The sequence below is a fragment of the Neopelma chrysocephalum genome, unplaced genomic scaffold (assembly GCF_003984885.1).
Source record: "Neopelma chrysocephalum unplaced genomic scaffold, ASM398488v2 Primary Assembly neopelma1_75, whole genome shotgun sequence".
Taxonomy (NCBI): Eukaryota; Metazoa; Chordata; class Aves; order Passeriformes; family Pipridae; genus Neopelma; species Neopelma chrysocephalum.
The window spans coordinates 5,237,579-5,262,940 of NW_020897736.1; the positions used below are offsets into that span (position 1 = coordinate 5,237,579).

Sequence of the window (25,362 nt, forward strand, 5' to 3'; positions counted from 1 at the left end):
AACAATAATTGGTTGAGGGGAAAAATGCAACTTTTAACTCATTTGGGCATAGTCACCAATTTTTTCCCAAATTAGCACTCTTAAAATGGACATGCAGGGTCACGGGACTCTCCAGAGGTGAGTATGAAGGCAGCATCTCCTCTCAACCTGTTCCTTAGTCAGCAAAGATTCAATACAAGAGGAATAATTTATGTGGCCAGCAATTGATTCCTGCTTGGGAAGCCCCACGGGAGAATTCAAACCATGGAACGCTCACTTTCTTCTGGGACATACCAGAATGGGGGTGGGGAGGTGGGGCTGTTCCTTCTGAATGACTTTTGGACAGATTACAAAGCAAAGCCCAGATGCCCACCTGATTCTCAGCACACACTTTCCAGTCACAGCCCTGGGTAGGAGCTCTGGCTGTGGGCATACACTGCCCTGCAGCTTCGCCTGCCACATACAGTAATTACTTTGTTTTCATTAATTGCTTTTAATGCGTGCATGCACAGCCACAAATCAGGCAACCCACTGCTGCGAGTACAGCACTTTTGGCTTGGAAGTCACACTCGCCTGGGTTTGTAAAGACACCAGCCCACTACCACCAGCACCAGCTTCTGCCAAGCAGAGGCATCCACGGGTATAAGCAAATTTGGGGGGGGGCTCAGCTTTCCCCAGCAAGTTGCAGGGGCTGTGTGTGCCTGCTGCAAACCGGGGCAGAGAGTTGGCATTTCTGGGAATGAGCACACCAGCACAAACAGCATAATGATGGGATGTATTAATGCTGTACCGGTGTCAATGAGACATTACCATCAATTTAAGCAGGCAGTACGGCTGATTTATAAGCCAATATATAACCAAATATAGCACAGGAGATGTTTGGAAAAACAAGTATGTGAAATAGGCATGACAAATAGAAAAGCTTTATTAAGGGATGATTTCTGTGATCTCTATCTCCCAGAACAGTGATATTTTAACATCCTCATCCAAACAGGAATGCAGATAAACAGGCTGTGAACTCATCTTGTTGCCCTGTGGTTTGTGCTTTGACAGAAATGACCAATGATTTTTGTACATGACTAAAATGTTTTCACTTATACCTCTGACTGGGGTCTGCTAGGGCAAAGTGGTCACTCATCAAGTGACCTTGGAGGGCCTAATCAGAGGGATAAATCTAGTATGTAGTACAAACAGTTGTCTGAGCAACCTATTCAACCCAACTGACCGGGATTCTTACAGGAAATACTTCAGCACACTCTCTGGCAACGCAAAACAAAATAAGAAAAAATGTGGGGGCAGAGCCTTCATGTCAAACTTGTCACCTAAGGCTGATGAACTCCAGTGCAAAAGCTAAAGAAAATTAAGTACTAACCTGTGAATAGTTCAGCCAGGCAAAAATGAATATGCAGTTGGCATTTACATTAAAAGCTCTAGTCTGCATATATCTGTCTCCTCATTCCCTTTAAAAAGAAAATTTTTTTTACCAAAAAGGCCTCAGCCTTATCTACCCAATATAGGTGGCTGTTTTAGATACTGTATCAGGCTCAATTTGGACACTTAAGGCTCTTGGCTCATTACGATCATGAACCCAAATTAGTCAGAGACAAAATCATTTAAGTTGGGCAAAATCACTTTTCAGGTGCCCTGTGTTTTTCCAATTATCACTGCAAGTCTCCATAATGGATTACACAAAAAAACGAGTATTTATGAACTTAAGTGTTTAATGCAGCCCCTCTATGTCTGTCTCCAGCCAGGGCTGACAGTCACGCCCCGCTCCACACAGCAAACATGCCGGGGTACCACCAGCCTCCTACCTTGGCTCCATCCACACTGATAATCCGATAGCTGTTTCTCGTGCTGTCATAGAAGTAGGAAACAGTTACAGCCTGCTTGCTTGCAGGAACCCAGTTCTTCTTCGTGCTGGGGTCAATTTGGAAGACATGGGCTCTGGTGGTGAAGATGGGCTGTTCTCTGGAATAGGGAGGGACAGGAGAAATGGATGCATGAGTCTGCGGAAGATGAAATGTTCCAGAAGCCCAGCCTTGACCAGGCATGTTGAAAGCACAAGGCAGAGAGTGCCTGGCAATCCCCCAAATGAAAAGACAGAGCAGTGACTCTGCCAAGCCATGATCCAGCCTTGGGTACCTCTCCCTGGCATCACTAAGTGACATTCAGCACCCTAAAGTTACTGCCATAGCCTGAGAAACAATCAGCTTTTTCCTCCCTGCATTATACTAACTCAGTACCCACCTCTTCCTCAAAACACTTATTTGCAGGAAAGGACATTCACATGCATTCTTTCTTTTCCCATCCACATATTTTGCCAGAAGCAACAAGCCCCCCACAGCTGGATTTCCTCCTACCAACATTCCTGTTAACTGCTACCTACAGCCAGGGCTCCTCTGTGGATGCACCAAGGACCCCAGTGACCTACAGGCGTGGTACAATTACTGAAATATTAATCTCTCTCCTCAGGATCCCACTGCTCTGCGGACGTGCATGAAAATTTCATCAGATGCAAACCAGTCAATCATCCTGGGAAGCGAGGGAAAAAAGAAACACAACCAAACCCCAGAGCTGATATATATATTGCCTTTTAGTTCAGCTCTCAGTGGATGATGTACCACTCCTGACACCCCGTTCCTAAGCACCAGCTCTCCTTGGATGTTTTTCTCATCAAGAAAACTGTGCACACAGTGGAGAGGTTTTGTTTTACCATCAACACGTGACAATGCAAATCACACATAAAGCAGAGAAGGCAAAGGACCAAAAGAAACAAATGTGATACACAAAAAGGCATCCAGGCTAAAGATCAGAATTAAGACTTACTTAAATGCCATAAAACTAAATTCACTTCCAACTAGACCTTTAATCCAAGTTTAGCAGTAGAAGTGAACTGCAAATCAAGCTCTGCTGCGCTTTTATATACATTTTTATGTTTTTGGTTCCTAAAAGCTGCAGTATATAATGTTCTGTATTAAGTGTACTGCTCAGTATATTCTTATCCCATACAAAATATCACATCATGAATAGGTACACTTGACAGAATTATGACAGGATTCAAAAACTATTGTACTACAAGAGTTACCACCTAGCATGTTGACCACATGGAAACTGAAAAGGCTGCCAGGATGAATTTTGCACAAAGCAAATGAAAAGAGGTAGGCAAAAGGCCAGAAAGATCTCTTGTTCTCATATGTTACTCTTTCTTGCTCATAGAAATAATTATCTTCTATTATTCTCAGTCCCATAGTTTTGGAACTATGTTTTTATTAAGATTTCTATAATCTTCAGCTCCTTGTATAGCCACTTATGCATTTTTTGAACACAACAACTTTGGGTATCATATGTAGGAACCATATAAACCCTCACACGTGATCTTAATCATTGCAGTTAAATTAAAATTGAGGGGAGAAAATTTGCAAATATCAAACAGATAAAGTGATTTAAGAGTAGAATTAGCTCAGTGGAGTGATGGAGTGAACTAGTAAATCCCAGCAAGGCCTCAGGAGGGAGAAAATGAAACAGTGGTGTTCTCCTTGCAAGACTTATGCAGAGTTCTACATTTTTCCATTTCTGGATGGACAGTTGTGCTGAACCATGTAAAATACTTACTTGAAATACACTGAAATTAGAATGGGACTGTCATGTTACAGCTGTCAAAGAGTAGCATTTGCTTCAGTTCTTCCTTATCAGTAACTCACTGAACCCAGCTCTCATTTCACAGGCTAATATAGACGCCATCCTCAGCTGGGAGGAAAGAAAGGGCAGGTCTCCATTTAAAAGTATTTCCAACATCCATTACACTGGATTAGCACTGTAACACCCACGAAGGTCATGGAGTTTGTCTGCAATAATGAATGCAGGGAGGGGAAGTTTCTCGCAAGCTGCTTAATCTTAAAAATATGTACTTTCCCCGAGTGAAGGATAATTTTGAATTTATTTTGCCTTTTACTCAGTTCTGTATTTTTAGTTGATTCTACTAAAAATTGGTTTTGCTACAGTAATATGACCTAAATATCACAGTTTAAACTTTCCAAAGTTTCCTCCACGCAAACCTACTCCACGAACAACTTTAACTCTGTTATGTCATCTTAACGATACCAGAAAACACTGTTAAAACTATGCCTGACCTCTTTGCTGCAGGAGCAGTAAGCATATAAATTAAATCTGGAGATAATAAAAGTAGAATGAAGGAAAAAAACCCACAACCATCTATCTCCATTTCTTCAGGAGTCTTGAAGCAGCCACTGCTGTCAACGGGAGCTGTATACATGTATCCAAGTGGATAAATTAATGGATAATTAAGCTCAAGGCTTGAGATAGTCAACTATCCTTTTACGTGGGGCTTTTATTAAGAAGTAAAGGCAAAACATACGTTTCTAAATCTTATGATTATTAAACAACAACGAAACCCCCCCCCCGCATTTTGTCTTCCCGTGTGCAAACAGCAGCTGTAACACTCACAGTGATAGTTGCTAGTTGATAAATTATTAAAAATAGGAAAATACAATGTGTAAACTTAAGCATTTTAACTCATTTGAGGTAACCGAGCTGTTGACCTTCTGTTGAGACTCAGATTTGGAAGGGCCAGTTTGATGCTCCACCTGCCTCTGACCTTTCTGCCATAGGTGGCTCTACAAGGCAGCAAAGCCCCAGGACTGATTTTTGACCCCCTGGAGAAGAGGAAGCACCCCCAGGACAGAGCCTCCTGGATTTCCCAGCGTTGCCTCATAATAATTAAGAAGATGCATTTCTGTGGCTGTGTCTGCCCTGCTGCAGGTCTATGCTCAGCTCTTACTCCAAGGAGCCCAAACCCATTGCCAGGGCCCACGAGCCAGCACCGGGAGCCGGTGCCACCACACCTTCCAACACACCACAGAGGGTTGGGAAAGGCAACAGCATCGACAAACTCCAGTGGTACAGCTTTTAACACGGGGGGAAACATCCTCCTTCACTGCATCCCAAACTCCTTTGACCACTGAGACACACGCAGGAAACTATAAAACTGTGGCACTCAATTTTCAAATGAAACGCTGAATTAGATACTTTTAAAACACTTTATCAGGGTCCTACAGAGCTCCAAATTGAGACGGATTATTCTGTGTAACTCGCAGCTTTTGACATTCAAGAAAGCACTTTACTAGTAGAGTAACAACTTTGTTTCCCAGGGTTCCTTTCATTTTCATTTTATCAGGGATTTATCAAGTTTTATGATAAAACAGCAGCAATGCTAACTCGAAGCTCCTACAGCACATGCTGCGTGGTTTGAGCCCCGTGAGCTGGTCGTTCCATGAGGCTGCCAGTTTGCCCGGGGAGGCAGGGAGCAGCAGCACTGCCAGCTGGGCTGTGGACCCGCACATCAGAAGGCAAAGAGAATTTATGAATGTTTAAAATCTCATTAATTTTAACCAAAGTTGTTAATGATTGATTAAATACTCTTTAAAAAAACCCCAACTGTTTAAAAATCAATTAGACAGTAACATCCACTGTTTAGAGTAAAGCTGCTTGAAAAGTAGAAAACGAAAAGTAGAAAATTACACCTAATAGTTCTTTGTTTAGTAATGTAATTTAAGACAGAAAATGCTTTTTATTATTAAATATGGCAAGCATGTTTTATAAATATAATCTCAATTTTCAAGTCATGGTTTTACACATTTTAGTCGACCTTTAATTTCTGTCCTTGTGTCATATGAGACAAATCTCAAGCAAAAAACAACCATTCTCCATCAATGTCATTAACCTTTTCTGAAGAATTTAAAAAGTGAAAACCGAGACTCTCAAGCTAACTAACTGCTGCACAGCTGTGAGAGATACAGTATCACTTTCTGGTTAATACATAACCACGCCAAATTTTACAAGTGTGTGACTAGCTGCAAGCCATGTGTTCTACATTACTCTTCCTAATCAACGGGAATGAGCTCTCGCCTAGGAAAAGTTCAAATTATTTAATTTGAATTTCCTTGTTTATCGCTTGAATCATGAGCACAACCAGTGATTTAAATCACTTCAGCTGTAAAGAGCCTCTGCTGACTGGCAGCCAGCACCCTAAGGGCTGTGGGATGCTGGTGGCTGGTGGAGCTGCAGCATGGAGAGCCCTGGCTGGGCAGACAGCCGGCATCTGGGAGAGCCAGGACCGTGGACCCAGCCACGCGCGGGGCCACGTGGAACCAGCTCCAGCTCCGAACTAGGCACTGGTGATGTGAACACTTCTGTACTGGAGCAACCCTTTCTGGTAGTAAATACAACACAGTGACTCACGTGGGTGCCCGCGGGATCAGCACTCAAACACTTTTAAATGCGCAAAGTGTGTCCAGTGCACATCGGGTGGATGCGCTGACTGCACAATAAACAGAACAAAGCAGCTCCTTTGATTTTTGTAGGATCTGGAACATCAAATATAGTTGTGATAGGAGCTCTGGTACTCCACCAGAGGCAAAATCACTATTTGCACATTTTGCCAAAAATTTCATTAGCGGATCACTTAAAATTTCTGCCATGAGGATTCCTAGTTCACAGGACAGGATTTTTTGTGCTCTCCCAACACTAATAGTAGACAGCCTTGCATTTGCTGTCTAATTTATCAATTGAAATAAAACTATTTTTTGAAAGCACACATCCTCATATATCTGCCATTTGGTGGAGGATGCCCATGCCTGCAAACAGCCCATCAGTGTAGAGATTTTCGAACGTGGTGCTTCCTGCTACAGACCAGCACTGTGCACACACTGAGCTTTATGCTACCTGACAGCTCCAGCAATCTGCAGTGATTTGCTGTAACAAGTATTAGATAATGAGGATCTTTCAAGAAAGAGTAGATACAAATGCAAAATCCTCCTTTGTGACATATCCCCTATCACTGGTCGTGATACAAAAAAAATCTATTTGCTAAACACAACATGATAAACTTGTTGTTAATAGTTATTTGGATTGAATATCACTACTACTGCCTGACAGTGCAATAAAAAGAATAAATCCTCTGTGTACATCTTCACTTCTCGTAGTTTGGAATGCCATTTGTATTTATTTGTGATCATCCAAAAATAAGCAATGTTGCTAAAAAGAAGAGTGCTCTTCCCAAACCACCCCTGCCCAGGCATGGCTGTCACACTAGCTGCCCTCAACTCCTGTGTGGCAGTGGGACAGCACGATACCAGCTCCCAAAGCCACCCAGCATTACCAATGCCTCTGACTTCTCCAAAAGGCATGCACAGCTTCAAAGGCTAATACATATGAGAGAGGCAAACTCATGCCTTTGGTCCCAAACAAAACTGAGTAACTATCCCGCCCCTTGAAAGCAGCAAGCTCTCCAATCACTCCTCCAAGAACCCAGAAGTCACTGAATGTCCCCCTTCAGCCACAGCAGTGCCAGCACTGGGGGTCCCCAGGGTCCCTCAGGGTGCACAGCTGCCCTGCCAGGCTGCTGCTGCCTTGCCTTTCTAGGTTTTACTGCTGCATCTCACAGATGGAGATTTTTCTCCTATTTGGAATACTCAGCTCAATGAAAGCCCAGGCAAGTTATGATGCCTAAGAATTACCTGTGAAAATACTGTTTCATCTACCCATAACTTTCCTCACTAGTTCATACACACACATCTCAAACTTCAAAAGACAACCAACCCCTTTCCCCAAAACTCCAAAATCCAAGTAAAAGTATTCCTCTGATGAAGGCATAACTGCTGCGGGCAGAAGTTGCAGTTCATGGTGTCACGCACCGCAATACCGCAATCAGCACAGCGCTTGCAGTTTATGCACAACACTAATGTTTGCTCCAAGCAAAAATGAGAGTCCATTATCCTCCAGCCTGTTACCTCTACATATTGGACACTTGGGCCATCTTGGATAAAATCTTTTTAGAAAAAAGAACACCACAAAAATTAGCTTCTTAATGATGACCGAGGACAAAGTCAGAGGATCTCTTCTCACCTCTCTGCACACACTCCAGTCAAGACAAGTGCATCCCCCTTACACTCAGCACAACACAGCAAATTCAGCTGTCTCAGCCCAATCCCTGAGATACTGTCACCTCAATGTCCATCACTGCCCAGATCATGGCTGGGGGCAGGCACCAGGACAGCAGGTTGGGCCCACTCAGCACAGGCGGAGCTGGGGAGAGGCGAACGCTAAACCTGCACATTTTTTGGATGCGATAGCAGCAAACTGGCATTACAAAAGCAGGCAATTTGCTCCCTTCCCAAATTGCCATATGCTAATTAATCCAGGTCACTCAGATCTCGTCAGCTGCCACAGGCAGGTTCTGGTGCCGGCTGCCAGCCCACACAACCGGCAGAAGCAAAGAAGAGCCTGTTTCAACTTGCAAGGGTGCAAAACTCAGCACGAGGTGAGCAGGTGGGTAATGGCTCCATTTTGCACCTGAAGAAACAGCCAGGGAGAGCGAGATGGCATCTCAGGATAACAGAGACACTAGCAAGCCTGGAAATAAAATTAAATCACCTCATTTCCTCTCTGTAGCTTAGCTATCATTATCATTGCAGGGCAGTTTTATACCCCATCTACCCAGGGAAGTTTTTGACTACCTGAATTTAAAAGGCTAAATCAACAGCTGAATATTCACCACTGAACAAAAGAGAGGATTATAAGAATTAACAGTCTGACAGAGCAGAGAGGAACTATCAGTGGTTTTAAGAGCTGGTCTTCCACACTGTGGATGAGGGTGGGATGGGATGCCAGCCCTGTAAACCAGCTGCCTCCAGCTCCTGTTGGTCCTGCAGTGCAAACAGTCCTTCCTCCTCACACAGGTATTTCCATGGCAAAAATTACTTGTAAGAATGGAGACACAACCCTGAGCAATACAGGGAAGAGAAAAGAGGGAGGCTTTGCTATCAGTTGTACACAGGGATGGGAAAACTGGCCAGAGAGATGGACTGGGCTAGCAGGGGACAGCTGCTCCCAGGTTTTGCTCTTCTTTATTCTCTCTGTAAAAAAAAACATGCAGGCACTCCTGAAAGTGCCTTGGTTGGTACTTGCCAGCCAAGCCCTGTCCTCCCAGGTGGCATTCCCTGCCACAGGGTGGAATTGGGGGTGCACAGAAGGTACAGGGAATGACTTCTGGAAAACCCAGACTACTAGGACAGAAATTACACTGCCCCTAAAAAGAGAGAAAATAAGGAAGAAAAACAGCTAGTTTTAAAATAGAATTTACTCCAAGTCCTTCTTTCCAGTCTTTCAGCTGCTGAAATGCCTATTTTGTAGGCAGACCACTCTCCTCACGATGAGGTTGAAGTGCTGAATCTGGCAGCAGTGTTAATCAAGGGCAAGGTCATGCAGCTCGTTCAAATATCCAGTCATGATTCTCTGGTGCCCACTTGATACTAGATTTGATATCAACTCACCTGCAGAAATATATGAAATTCACGATAAAAATCCATCTTTTTAGCTCCCTTCTTATAGGCATTATTATTTCAACAGAATATAATGAGCAAAAGTGCTTCTTGCATTTGTAGGAAACATAATAGTGCCAGTTACTTAGACAGAAAAAAATCAGAATACAACTAGCTAGCTAAAGAGGAATTGTCTGTTAAAAGCACAGACATTAATTAAACTAATTTTTGAATTGCAGCTAAGTAAATCCAAAAGAATAAATCTTGAGGACAAAAGCTCTCAGCATGAAAATCATTGTAACATCTGTGAGGTCTCACAATACCATTACGCCTTTCTGAAGTCAATACACAAATTAAAAGGCTTAACTCAGGCAGTGAGAAAGCTCACACTTTATTTTGGGGCTATCTCCAGAGGTCTATTAACCTTTCAAGACACTGTGAATAAACAATTATACACAAGTGACAGGAACTGAGAAGACCCTGAACTAATCCTCCATAGGTAAGGTTATTTATTGGAAAAAAAAGAAGTTGAGACACATGGGTATGAAACTGGTCATGTAACTCTGACCATTTCGAGATTTTTCATGAGAAGGCATTGAAAAAGGATCCATAAATCTGCACCCTCAGTAACGTTTACACTGTCTCCTCTTTGCATAGGCATAAATTCAAACTCTGTATTTTGGAAAAAATACTTGTACTCTGTTTACACCCAGCACCTCTCCTACCCTTGTGACAAAAGAGTCTGGATCAGCACATGAACAGCCCTCCAGAGTCATCCTATTTTTCTTGCTTGGTTAAAAATCACCTCCTCTGGGTTCACTCCAGCTTCAGTGGAGTTAATGCTTTTAGCACAGCCTCCTATGTGGCACAATGTTTGCGTTGTAATATTTCAGTGAGAAATGCCATTGTAAATTGAAAGTGTAAATCCTGGAGTGGAGAGCACAGGTCTGTAGGAACAGGAGCACATTCTTCCCCGGTGCTTTGTCTGTAGTCCCCACCTCAGGGCACAAGGGGATGTCACTGATCCCCAGCTCTGGATCACAGACCCGCACACACAGACCAAAATCTACCCCATGTAGCCGGCACTGGGAAGGATGAAGCACCAGCACACACTGGTCTTGTATTTTACATGTTCAGGGCTGCTCTGGAAAGCTTTCAGTGAGCTCTGTTACAACACAAAGGTGGCTGGAGCAGGAGGCACCCCACAGAAGCTCATTGTGGTGGGATGTACAGGGCTGAACCAGCCCAGGGGTTCCCCATGTGCAGGAAACACTCAGCTCACCCCCACAAGGCACACATCAGCCTCCACTGCTGTCAGAGAAGCCCAACAGAAAATGGACAAAACCACAGCTCTTCAGCCCTGTGCCACAATCAGTCTTCTCCTGCACAGATGAAACACCATGGGGGCTGCCTGGTTTGTTTTACAAAGGAGAAATAAGAAGCCACTGTACAGACCTGAACTGCATCAAGCTCCTCAAGGAGAATACAAAAAGAGGCAGTACTCCTGAGAGCCCTCACCCATCCCACCAGCACTGCCCAGGACTCCCCAGCACTGGCCTTGCCAGGGAAATGAAGTGCCAGCAGCCCCAGTCACTCCTGGGCTTCCTCACCCCCTGTCAGACATCAGACACATCTACAGTTGGCATTGGAGAGAAATAATGCAAACACACTTTCAAAGGAAGTGCATTTGTAAATCAGCAGAAAATTCCTTTAACATGCTAGTGGAGTCTTTTATTACTACTTTTAACTCTTCGCACTTCTACATGGCAGAAGGCTTGGGGTACTTTGAGGCTGTACATGCTATTTGGTGTTTATTTACAAAACGAAGAGACTAAATGTCAAAGGATATATGACCAAAGCACAGGTATCTGCAAACAGAAGGTTGAAGTAAAACACAATGTGTTTGTCCATGTAAAATCCACTGACGCCACCAGGGCAGCATCTTTACGTTTGGGACTTTTTCTCCCCCAGCCCCCGTGCTATAGGAATTTGCATGGCTGATGAGGTTATCTTTGCACAAAGCAATCTGAAAACTTGATTTCAATCAGTGGCATAATCAAAGCCTCACTATTCCAAAATAATATGATTAAAGACTCCATTATTTCAAACGCCACAGCACTAAGCAGATCCTTGGAGGGGAGTACTTTTGTGCACTAATCCATGCATGTAATTATCGATATGCTTTCCCATGCCCTATTCAAATGCTCTCCCCTGAGGCTTTTCTTCCACTTACACTAGGGAAAAAAAAAAAAGCCAATCAGTTCAGTTTAAAGAACAAGTTGTATAACTCTTTTTGATCTACTGCCTGAAGGATCAAATAAGGAATTCTACCAGCCATAACGTCAGAAGCGAACGATAGGGCTTTGCTGGTCCTGATGGCCACCAGCACATGCTGGAGCACAGGCAGGGCAGGGCAAGTGCCCTGTGCTGGGACATGCTGCCCCCAGAGCTGCTGCCAGAGCACCTGGGCTAATAACACACTCAGGGCTGAGTGCTTCGTTAGTCTTCAAGAAGAGGGGTGCAAACAGATGGCTTAATACAAGGCTGCGTGTCTTTAATGAAACTTAAGGATGTAAAATTAAAAGTAATTAAAGGATAAGCAATTTGCTCTGTAAGAGATTAGAAAGATGCAATCCAATGCCCACGTGGGGTTTTCAGTGCGTGTATCAACTTGCCTGTGCTGAGAACAGCACCGGGCTGGCAACAGCAACAGCACTGCCATGTTTAAATTGATTTGATGCTACCAGAGCAAGTCATCTAGAAGACAAAAATCACCAAAGGTAGTCAAGAGCACCAAAGATAGTGTATTAAAAACAGCAAAGAGAGGTTCAGTGCAAGCACAGCCCTTGTGCTCACAGCCAGGAACCCCACAGCTGCAGTCAGGCAAGGGCAAGGTGCTGGGCACAGAGGCATGGCTACAGCCAGCCTCACTCCCCACTCAATGCAGTTTAAATTAGACCATCTGAAAAGAAGCAGGTTTCAATTTTCTGGTGATTTTAATAGACTAATAGTATGAACAACCGGAGTGTGTTGGTTGCTGCTAACATGCAGGCAGCACCTCTCTCTGGAACTGGGGGAAACGGTTCTTGAAACTCATGTATCTCCCAGCAGCCAGTAAAATAACGGAATGACACATTTCTTCTGCTTCCAGTTAAAACCACAAAGGAAATTTCAAACATTTAGAAGCTAACATTATTCACTTTGATCTTTAAAAATATAACACCATCTGTTGCCATCAGATTTACAGTACAGATCTCAGATATGTACATTATTTGTTGGTATAAAAAGCTGTCAGCAGCCCCAGCGCAAAAGCAATGATACTGTGATAATCTCCTGAGTTTCAGAGAGAAAAACTACTAATTTGAAAAGCATAACCAACAGGTTATTCATGAGAAACACAGTATCTACAAAACAAACACCACTTCCCTTGCCACAAAACCCACAAACCCAAACCCCTACAGCTTGCTAACACTGCAAACTGTGCATATTTGCAGGTAATATTGGGAGAAACTTATCCCAGAAGTTCCTGAACCTCAATAGCCAACTATTTCTGATCCCTGCAGTCCTGCTCCCTTGGCACTTCTGATTTCTGCACATCAATGCCTCCAACTTTGTGTGTTACATGAGGTACAGGTTATATGAGGTGTGGGCTATGGAAGGATTTAATTTCAAGTATCACCACTTTTTATGCTATGCAGGTTCCATAACTATGTGTTATAATGCAAGTATGCAAAAAAGTTACGTTCTCCTGTCAGTAGAATCTCAAAAACTAGTGTGGGCTGGCTGAAAATTTGTAGAATAAACAAGACATAACACACATTCCTATTATAAACTTATTATGCAAGATGAGTTTGGGTAATAAGTAAAACCCAATAAAGAGTTCAAGTTATTTTCTGGATATTCCAAATCTAACTCCAGTTTCAAGGATATGGCAGTTCTGAGGGGCCATGTTAGGATGCCTGCGGGGCGAGATTGGCAGGAGTAGTCAAAAGTCAGAACTGTATACTGTCAGATCATTAGGAGCTTTAAAACAAAAAGGCCTTGGCCTTTTCATAAAAAAAAAAATCATTCATTCTTCTGAAAAGCCAACTTCAGAAAAAGTCAAACAAGAAACCTTGAAAATAAATTCTTACCTGTATGATGCAAATGATGACATTCCTTGTGTTTGTAATATTTAGCTTTTTGTACCTTGGAAATGAATACAACAGGAGAGGACATAGTATTTTTTTCCCCTGTGACACACTCTGTCCTGCTGGTATCTCTTGATTGAACAACTGCAAGTAAATCTGTCTTTTCCTTATCAAATTAAGGTCTGTTAGACATAAAGAAATCCAATTAGTGCTACAAAAATTAAGGCATACCATTTCCTCAGTCTCATTTACACCAATATAGACTTTTTTCTTTGTGTCAAGGGTGAAGGGCACAGCTGAATGATGGGATTTTTTCCATCTCATTTATATATTGATGTAATAAGGGCAGACAGGTAGGCCCTATGCAAGTGCTGATTCTGTCAGCAGCCGAAGTTGCCAGGACTGTGAATATTGTCACTTATAGATTGATAAATGGACTACATGGACTAATTGTATTCCAGCATCTCTGGACAGATGGCAAATCTTACAGCCATATGGTGATTATTTCCACTGAGCTGAAAGTATATTAACACTTAACAAAATGTTTGAAATGATGAGATGATCTGAAATAATTTTTCCGTGAACTGGGATAAAAACAATGGGCTTGGATGGGCTGGCACGCTGGGGCTGGGCTCTCTCCCAGGATTCCCGTTCCACGCAGGCTCCAGGGCCTGCGGGTATCGCAGTTATTGATGAAACTGGCTGTGTGCTGGGTCCTCAGCTGGAGCTCAGAGCCTGTGTGAGCGCCAGGGCACTGCGGGACTCATTTTAGCTCTTCAGCCTTGCCCTTATTTAGTTGCCACTATCTGCTGCTTGATACGCCGGCTGCCCTGTCAGCTGGCAGCACTGATACAAACGCTTTCTTTTCCTGGTATTTTTTTCTCATTCTTTTTCTTCTCTCTGGTTGAAAAGAAACCACAAATACACTGGAGGAACTGAACACAGGGTCTCTGGACTAGGACTGACTGAGCAACATGCACCTGCAGCCCAAAAAGCCAGTCGTATCCTGGGCTGCATCCCAAGAAGTGTGACCAACAGGTCAAGGGAATTGATTCTCTCCCCCTCTACTCTGCTCTCGTGAGATCCCACCTGGAGTATTGCATCCTGGTCTGGGGCCCCAACATAGGCAGGATGTGGAGCTGTTGGAATGAGTCCAGAGGAGGCCACGAAGATAATCAGTGGGCTGGAGCACCTCTCATATGGAGACAGGCTGAAAGAGTTGGGATTTTCTGCCTTCCAGTACCTAACAAGACTACAAGAGAGCTGCAGAGCAACTTTTTACATGGACATCTAGTGACAGAACAAGGAGTAATGACTAAATGCTGAAAGAGGGCAACTTTAGATTAGATAATAGGAAGAAATTATTTCCTGTGATGGTGATGAGGCAGTGAACAGGTTACCTAGAGAGATTGTGGCTGCCCCATCCCTGGAAGTGTTCAAGGCCAGGTTGGATGGGGCTTTGAGCAACCTGGTCTAGTGAAAGGTGTTCCTGCCCATGACAAAGTTGAAACTAGATGATCTTCAAAGTCCCTTCCAACTCAAACCATTCTATGACTATACATGCACTATATACATTTAGTTATCCCCATGTCTGCTCACAAAAGAGGAATTAGCTGGGAGGGGACAGAACTACACCCCAGCAATCCTGTAAAACAAATCAAACCAGATGGATGGTGACAAGAGGCTCACCCCGCTCACTGACAACTATGTGAGCCATTGCTAAGTTCTGCAGTGCTCCTTCAGCACAAAGCTGGTAGCTCAACGTGTTTACCAAGTGCAACTAAAGCACATCACGCTGACACATCCCAAAGACAACACAAAATGCTTATGGCTGCATCCTTTACTGATACTTTTGCTGCGGGGTTTTGAACTTTTTATGGTTTTATATGTAGGTTTTATACCTTTATGGTATTTATATGCAGCAGTGAATTCACCCTTCTAACAATGGGACAATACATGCAGGAGACATGATCTGCTTCTGATCTCAGTTACTGCTTATTTATACCAAACAAATGTGAGCAAAATGAGCTCAAATTCTAGAGAGATGTTTATGCTAGAATAACAACCTACATTACACAATTTAAATTACTTTTTTGTTTCATTTTCAGAACAAAATTCTGAACATTTATTTGTTTTAAAATAGGATTAAAAATAATGTTTTATATTCTGCAGTAATTTGTTTTGCTTGCACGCTCATGGCAGGTAAGTTCTTGGTAGTGGAAACAGCCACCTCCCTTGATGGAGGAGAAAGTTCACGGCACCAGTTTCCCCTACTTGCCATATGTAAAATACAGCAAGTCAAGAGACAGAAATTGCACTCTTCATAGTCCCTGTGATCTAAAATTAGTGCCTGGTGTTGGTATGCAGAATGGATCGAGTACTCACTCAGCCACTGAGGATAAGGTGCCAACTGGTGAGAAATTCTTACTATGCTTTTCGCACATTCACACTTTAGCACCCTAAGAATTAAATCGATTTGATTTGTAAGGTCTCTATTACAGGACTCCCTAAACACAGTTTTCTTTTAGGAAGCTTTACCACCCCTGAAAGGCAGCAAAAGAGCATTTTGGTGGCCCACTTCTCCCTAGACAACCCAGACTTGCCCCGTGTTTTTCCATGAGCCTCCAAGCCAATGCTTTGACCCAGGCTTGGAGCTGCTGCCACCCTGGGCACCAGCCAGGCTGTCCTCCCCCCAGGCAGCAGTGGCAGCTCCAACGTCACCGCAGGGGAAGGAGAAGTGCCAAAAGGAGACGGAAAAAGAAAAGAAAGGGAGGAAAAGTAACTTAACTGCAAGGTGCAAAGTTTGGACCAACCTGTTAAACTCATGGAAATCAGCTGTTCTTTTATGGAATAACAGACAGCACTGAACCATCCCAAATCGTTCCCAGCAGTTGTGTGTCTATTTTCTCTTCTGGCCAATAATTCAGAGGTCATCCTGTATAGCAGTTGACGAGCACAATCTCTTTCCAGTACAACCTCATTCACTTGTGCTAATTTAACAGTTATTGGAAAGAGTGTTGCAAATCAGGGCAACATTACCTTGATATTTAACAAGAGAAGCTGTACAGAGTTGCACAATATTGCCCTCCCTTCTAAGGACAAGGATGCCAATTCATAAGGCAGGGAGGAAAAACCAAGCAGGGAATGCAAAGCGGATTAGATATTTTGATTCCATTCCAAATTCTAAGCTTAAAATATAAAAAACTTTGGCAACTTCTCCCCCATAGAATTTGAAATGCTAATTTCTAACTCAATGGAGAAAAGTTCTTGCGAAGATCTGAACAATACATATGCAGGATAATTACTTTGAGGCTGAAAAATTCAGATCAGACCTTCCCTGTAGAGGGAAAAGCAGGTAACCACAACCACAGGAGAGGTGTTTACCTCAGGCTTCAGTTGAGGTGATGAAGGAAGTTGTCCCTACAGCCCCCTGCAAAAAACCACAGCCTTTCTCCCCAGAAAAGTCTAAACAGGGCAAAAGAGATTGCTGGGAGTATCAGACTGCACATGACTACGTCCTTGAAAGCTGATGCATCTTCCATAATATGCAATTTTGAAGGTCTCAAAAAACAGATGCTCAGAACTTTCTGTCTGGGGAATGTCTTTGAGGATCACACAGAAACTTTAAAGACACTATTTGTCCTTCGGATCTCTCAAAAGACAAAGTGGAATTTCACATTGTGCACAAACAGCCCTTTCCCCGCTCCAAAGCACAGAGGAAGGTGAAAGAGACCCAGAGGGGAAAGATAAGTTCCCCAAGGAAGCAGGGACACATACACACTTCTGGATCTGCCTGGGAGGAGATGAGCAGCCTCCCTGTCTACCCCAAATAACTCCCAAACCAACAACTCCCTCTCTGGAGCGTGGGATCTGGTCCTTGCTCCACAGCTTTTGTGTTTCATTGTAACTGAGATTAGAGACTCAAGCTTTTAATTCAACTCCCTTGAATTTGGGTGGGTGTAGTGAAGTGACAGATCCCTGTTCTCAGTCAAGCCAGTTTCTTTTCTTCTTGAAAAGGATCATAAACCAAATTTGACTGATTTTTATGAATGAGCATTTTTAGAAGATACTTTAAATACAAGTTTATAACCACTATAAACAACAGGCAACTTCAAATTAGCTATCTCCTGTACTGGACTACATAAGCAACAAACAGCTGTCAAAAAAAATAATCATGAAAAGAGAGAGCTCTCGTTCATCTGTGTGCTGTTAAGTTTTAGGCAACTGAATCTCCTTTATTATTTCAAAAAAGAATAAATTTCTCCCTATCCCAGCTGGAGGAGAGAGGATTACTATGACAATCACTGAATTTTATATGTACATGAACAGAGTCCAAAGATACTTTTATCTCCTTCTTGAATACCCAAGGGCAGCACTTGGGCCCTTGATGTGCATTGTGCCCACGAGCACTGTGGCACTGTCCTGTCTAGGTAGAAACCTCCTGGCAGGTCAGGAAGGAGTATTTCAGTTTCGGGGCTATCAGGGGATTGGACTTCATGAGGGTGTAAGAAGTAAGGGCTTTACCTGGAGGGGCAGTGCATAGGTACACCTATGTACAGGTCACACCAGGTACAAACTCATCATAAGTAATATTAAGACCAAAAAAAAAAATCAGATTTGTGGGGGTTTACCCACTTTGTGAAAAAAGGAAAGTGCACATATACTAAATAGGTGTTTAAGAGAGAGGGTAAAGTGGCTAGACCTCCTCCTTTGCATAAAGGTGGAATGAGATTAAATTGACCTGCTTGTGGCTCTCAAGTTGAGAAATCCCACTTCCAAGTCAGGACATAGTGGAAGTGTGCTTATGGAGACACAGTAGAATAATCCAAAACGACAGCTCTGGGAGAACGTAAGTTAATAGGGACTGACGACATCCCCTTCAGGATTGGCATCAGATCATCCTGCATGCCAGAAACTGCTCTATCCCAAAAGGTAGGACCCTCCAAGGGCAATTGTCATCACCTCTCTGCAAGCCAAATGTCCCACTTTGAGGCATGGACCAAGTTTTACATCTGCAATTCATACAAAAATTTTATCTATGTGATTTGTAGGACTTGGGGCTGTGGGCAACATGGGGACAACTACATTGCTGCCAGACAGTTTGTCCCGCTGTCTGAACTACCCACCAGAACAGATATCCTGCCTCTTCTTTACACATCACCATTTCCAAAATAAATGCTAATAAGGTGTCAGACTCTCCCCACATTTCCCACGCACCCTCCAAGCAGCTCAGCACCCCAGCACAGACCTGAGAGCTGGCTGGGGACATTTTGCACTTCTCATTTCAAAGAACTTCTCCAGCTTTTTTCAAATGCTCTTATTGACAATTTTCGACACCACAAAACAGATCACATGTTCCCACTTAAACAACTGCAGGGAGACATTTTAGATGTGTGCAACAGATTCATAGTGGGAAGCTGGAATACAAAAGCCTGATAAAAGCAGGGAATGAAACAATGGCAACAAAGTGTTGCTGTTACAGACTACAGAGCAACTCACCAACAGCGGAGAACTTGAGTCAGTCACTGCAATGCAATTAATATGAGGGGAGACTATGCATCTTGAAGTACCACGTTTTCAAAAGCAAAATTGTTGCTCAATACTCCCCAGCTCTGGCTACACTACCTGCACTTCTTCCAGGAGTGAAACAGTAAGTAATGAATACTGAAAAAAAGATGGTCACACCTCCACATATAAAATTAACATTTCCCTTCAACGCCATGCAAAATTAAAATTTTGTATTTCCACCCCCTGCCCAAAAAAATACAGTAGTTCCATATCTGAGGAGAATCTACTGCAAAGTGTTAAGCAGAGGCAAACAACAAGTATTTATTCAGTAAGTACATGTACAGCACCATTTCCCAGTCCACAAGGAGGGATCTTCAGTACAAGCAGAAGCAACTCAGTACAAGTTGGTTACATATTTTTAAACATATTCCACAGAGGCCTTTGCTATCTTGCTGCACTGAGGTACTAAACGTTGCCTGATAAGAATGCAGTTGCAGGATTATTATTATTATTATTATTATTATTATGATGATGATGATGATGATGATGAAAATGCTAACAGGGAACAACACTGGCAGCTCTGGAGGGCTCTCCCTGGCTTCTTGATGCGTAGGCAGAAAAGTGCAACTTCTACAGAAAATTTCTTTTTGAATTGCAGCAGGGTTCAAGCTTCTAAATCCTGTAGGCTGCAGTGAAACTTCCAGATGGAAAGGAAACAGTTTGTCCCTTCAGGAATTCTTACAATCTTGCATTTTGATAAGCCACGTCAAATAAATAAAATCAGATCAGTGCGTGGAGGAGGCAGGAAAGGAGGATGCAATGCCACGGAAGGGAACAGGCTTTGCACAGTAACCAGCACACACTACTGCTCACATCTCTATCACTAGGCCCCCTTTTCCCTCTTTCCCCTGTCTCAAATCTGCTCGCTCTTTCTCCACGATAAAGCCACTGTTGTTTTGCAGCTAAAGCTCCCAGTCTTGCCAGCCTTCAACATGAAGCCCACAAATCCTAGAACACCTACACAGCAGAGCCTCCTGCTCCCCTATGAGTCACTAAGCAGGCTGTCCCGCTTGCTGATGTCAGCCAGCAACATCCATTTTTTTAAAAACAAATCCTAAAACGCCTCGACCATCAATTATTTAAAATATTATCTTCATTTTAATCCTGACCCCAGTGGCAAAATTCCCATTACGAAGCAATTCAGAGTGATGCAAGAGGATCCAATAGCCTCTAATAGTTGCTACGTCAATGAGGAGTAAGCAGCCAGCTACTCGTGTCACACATGAGCTAAGCACAGAGCATCCAAGCCGGCAGCAGCGGGCAGATTTCTTTTGCAAACAGGCAGAGAGCAGCTAGGATGTGTCACCAAAAATATAATCAGAGATCAACTGCATCAGCCAATCTCATCTTGCACATTTTGCATGAGTATGTATTACACAATCCCTACTCACACCGTCCCTAACCTGTGCTGGGTGATGTGTGGCTGTGGCGCAGCAGCAACCTTCCCCAACACTAATTGTCTGTTCCCTGCCTAATTGCTCTTGCCATTAAAAGTGCTTCTTTAATGCTCAAGCTTAAACACACTTCTTGTCTTCGTTTGAAGGCAGTGCCCTTGTCACATTCTGAGGTTTAATAACAGGATCGTCAGCTATTTACAATGTGCTGCTGAATTATCAGAGAAACATAGTTGAAATAGGTTCCCTGAGCACATTAACATCCTAAAGAGCTACGGCCAAATCACAGTATAAACAAGTCACATGCTGTATTTGTGGTGCACAAAGTGCACAAAGGCAATAGACAGCATTCAAGGTGAAAGCTGACAGATTTGAACATGTAGCAGCCTTCAGGAGTGAGGACCTTCCCACTCTGCACACACCCTATCACAAAGTCAACAGGAAAACCAACAGCTGATTCAAAATCCTTGTGTGTCCTTAAGTGTATGTTCATGGTGAGGCTATTTATCTTAGGCACTGCAATAATAGAGCCAAATGAATGAATAAAATGAATACACAGCACTGCAGGAAATCTAGATGCAAAACCAGGCTGATGCCCTTGCTCTTGGGTTCTCGGCAAACTGACTGCCCTTCTCTGCCTGTTTCAGTCACGTTGGGAATATGTTTGAAAGAACAGTTTAAGACACTTTGTCAGATCTTGGATCAGTTAAAAAACTTTCAGTTTAAAGGAACTGAACATCAAATAATTCTTTTTAACATTTCATATGATGCCCTTGTTATCAGGAGACCTACTCACCATTCTCTTTTCAAATAGAAAGTAGGGCTTGAGGGACATCTCAACTTTGTGGAGAATATTTTATTTATAAATTTTTTCTCAAGTGATAATCAAATTAACAGTGGTAATTAAGTTAGCAGCTGAAAGGAACTTGAGTATGATGACTCTTAGCACTGAGTTTTCTTTGTGTTCACTCTTTCTACAGCATACTGTATATGAGCAAATGTCGGAGAAATTTGCAGCACAGGACTCAAACTAGTTGTGGTACTGGCAAATTTTTCCTATTGTCATTTGCTAAACTTATCTCTAGCAGACCCCACAACATTTTTATAATCTACTGCCAGTATAATCTACTTTCATGTCAGTCATCCCTCCATCATTTCTTTCTGCTACTCTTTTATTAGCTTGTTTCTTAATTTCTCCCAATACCATGTTTTATTCACACAGATTTTTGCCTAAATTCAGTTACATGCATCTGTCTGCACTGCTATGAACTCCTCACATAATTGTGAGAGGAGACAATGTCACTTGGATGAAACTCTACTAGAGGTTTGTTCACTCACTTGAATGCAACCACACCAAAACCCTAAGCACACACAAATCATAAGGATCTAGCTATTTGGTCTTTTTTTCCTCTACCCACTCCACCAAGCTCCCTGCCTCTCTCACCTTATTTAAATACACATAAACAACCTAAATAAGGGACTACATACTGTTGAGGTCAATGGAGCTTTCCCCTGCATTTCAGTGAACCAAACATACTGCTCCAGAACTAGAGTTCTCTGGACCTGACTTTTCCACTGGATTTTGTACAGACATCTGTATCTGTACACAGAGATGCCAAAACCTCCAAATCAGAACAGCAGTTGTTTATATTTACTCTGTAAAATGGGAATACCTACATAAGGAGCCAAGGATGTGAAGAATCAAGCACCCCCAGCCAGCTGCTTCAAAAAACAGCTTCAGCATCTATCAGATCTCAGTCCCTTTCCTTGAACAACACCAACACCATCACCAGTTGGATGATGTCTGATATAATCTGCCCCTCCAAGCTATGCTAGGAACTGAACTGAAGCTGCTGACCTTAAAATCTCAAAAAAAGAGTCCCTGAGCTCACAGTACCAACTCAGTTGTGTTTGGGCGTATGCTCATCCCAGCCCTGCTTTGAGGGACCCCGGACTGCAGTGAGGGGCAGGTGCCACTCCCAGGGTCCCACAGGATGCCCCCTTTCCTCACAGACAGATGGGTTGGCCAAACTTTGAAGGGAGCTGGTGCAAGACTCCCATGGGTTTCAGCAGGAGCTGGATGAAAGCCAAGGAGAATTTCCTCTACAACACACTATTCCCTGCCACGGAGCTTCTCAGGCAAAGCTTATCACCATGGTTTCTAAAGTACTGCTGGTACCAGGAAAGTGAACACCCTTCAAAATTAACATCTTCCTATAACATGAGCCTCATCACATCCTCTGCTTCCTTCATTTTCTTCTTCCCTCACCCTCACTTATCATGCCTTTTACTCCCCAAATAAAGCCACGTATTGGCCAATGGACATTACTACTGCTGACAGCAAAAGGGGAGAGTGCAAGGCAGACTTTCCTTATCTCTTAAATTTCACTGCATAATAAAAACATTAAACATGTCCTCATTAATATAGCCCCCAATTGCACCTTTCCATGAATATATTACATGGAGAACAGAGTTTTGTTCAAGAGTCCAGTCACCCTAAGATGAGGTTACTTAGTTGCTTGATCTAGGCTTGGAAACCCATCTTTTCCCACCTTCCTGCTAGTGGGCTCAAAGCCCACCTGGGAGAGGTATGGACTGATCCCAGCTGGAGGGGACAAATTTATCACATTAGTCCACGAGGAAGCAGCAGAGAGAAGCCATCTCATGTCAGCCAAAAGAAATGTGTGCTGTGAGCTAGTTCATCACCTGTATAGCACACACTTCCACATGGTTGTACAGCTTTCTGCAATAATTTCTAACAGTCAGAGGCCTCATTTTCAGTTTTATATGATTTATAAAACATATCTAAAATTCAATTTTATTGCTAGAGGGTATTTACATTGATTTGAGTTTTAATCCAACAGATAATATAAATAACAGCTTCAGCACAAGTGAAGTGATTTACAGGTCTAATCTAAAGTGGATACTTGTCACACACCTCATAACAAGAAATATTTTGTAATGGACAGATAAGGAAATACAAAGTTACTAAAGAAATGAAAATAATGAAAGAATTTAAACACAGATGAAGTGCTACCCAATACCTCCTTAAATCAGCTAAGACCTAAACCTCAAGCATCTCTATAACTGTATACTTAGCTTAGACTGCTTAAATTGAGGTCAAACTATTAGATGAGTAGGTACAGCTCACTAACATCAGAGCCACTTTCTTGACTGTGATAGCCTTTGGCTTGCAACACCAAGAGACAAGGCAGGTGGTATTTTCAGACAAAGATTTCTACAGCTGGAAATGTGTTACATTGTGGTTTTCAAATAGCGAAAGTTTAAGCTCTGAGACTATTGAGGTAACAGCAGCTATCAGATATGCTGGGTAGAAGAAAGTGGTGATTTAGGAAAATATTTGTTCCCTTTAAAGTAAACATTTGTCCAGTGAGACCCTTAACAGTGGCTTGACCAATATACAATGGTTTTCAGTCAGCAGGAACCTTTACATTGACTTTAATGGGCACTGAAACAGATTTTTTTTTCCTGGACACTTTTTTACAACATTGTTTTCATATCCCCTGTATTACAGGCATTAGGGGTATTTTTAACATGTAAATTACTTTTGTAAAACTTGAAACTAGCTTGCTGCCTAGTAAGTCGAACTAAACCAACAGTTTAAATAGCTCAGCTCACAGCTAATAAGCAATTTAAATAGCTTTGCTTTGCTGAGCTCAAGTAGCTATATCAAGTTTCATAGCACCATCAGTCACTGCCAAATCCATAGGCAGCATTTAAATGAATCATTAGCGATGGTCACCCCTAGGAAAAAAAAAAGAGGAAAGTAAAAGAAAAAATATTTTAAGAGCTAAGAATCAAGTTATTGTAACTATTTTAAGAGCTAAGAATCAAGTTGCTGTCACAATTTCTATGAGAAAATGCCCCACACATGACACCAAAATGTGCCCAGGAAGCAAATCCCACTGGAACTCCTGGGCCAAAATATAATTCTTTCAAGTAAGGAAGACTGAGCTCTGACCACAACCTGCTTCACAAAGACAGGTGAGTATAGAGGTGCCCATTTCACAGAAGGAAAAGCTAGAGCATGCAGAGGTGAAGGATTTACCAGCAAAGATGGAACTGGAAGGAAAACTGGGGGGTTGCTCCTGTGTCAAGTGTGCTAAGCCACAGCTGCAGTAATGCTAAAACAAACACACTTCCAAGTTCTCAGTATCAGAAAGGTGAATGGCAAGACAACGACATGAGACGCTGAAAAAAATGTATATTCAAAAAACACCTCGTCTGCACTCTGTACAGAGTGTATGAGTGTGTACAACCCACGCTGAAACCCAGGGAATGAATGATGCTGGGAGCTTGATCTCACAAGCACCAGGGTAAGACTGAAATAACTTACTTTAAGTGAAACACATTAAATCAGGGTATTGAACCAGGCTGGTGGACGTGCCTGCTCCCTGTACAAGTCTGCATGACCCAACATGGAGCAGCACAGACAGGAGCACAACCAGAGCTCTTAAAAGTCTTCAAGTCCTTTGCAGCCTGAACAGCTCTAGAGGCAGAGCAGGACCACACTGAGCCCAGAGCTACAACTGCCTGACAGAAGGGGATGGGGGACCACTGCAATCTTTCACTCAATTCTCTCCAAGCCACAGCTAAACTGATCTACCAGTATGGAAACGGTTAAAAATGACAACAACAAAAATATTTGCATTGAGAGACACCCAGATAGAGTGACAGGGGCAAGTTTCCCATGGATGGCTGTTTCTGACCATCCTGGACTAAGTGGGGCAGCGCTTCTCCACACAGGTTTTGATGCATCTTTCTCCAACCCCAAGGACAGTTTCTATTTTATTTTCCAGTGAAACTCTACATAATTAAGAAGATGAGTCCCTAGTAATCCTTAAGTGAAACACAGGGAGATGCTCTTAGATCCTATTTCTCCTTCTGCCCCTGTACTTCTATTCAGTATTCCTGGGTATCAAATTCAGA

At 42.8% G+C, this 25,362-nt stretch overlaps 1 protein-coding gene across 3 annotated transcripts in view; it reads right to left on the reverse strand.

Annotated features, from left to right (window-relative positions):
• HOMER2 (homer scaffold protein 2) overlaps nucleotides 1-25,362 on the reverse strand; it is a 56,962-nt gene that overhangs the window by 30,469 nt on the left and 1,131 nt on the right. For all 3 annotated transcript variants that reach the window (XM_027688373.1, XM_027688372.1, XM_027688371.1), the window contains exon 2: nucleotides 1,794-1,950. In XM_027688373.1, the coding sequence (XP_027544174.1) occupies nucleotides 1,794-1,950 (157 nt within the window). The remainder of the gene's footprint in view (nucleotides 1-1,793; nucleotides 1,951-25,362) is intronic.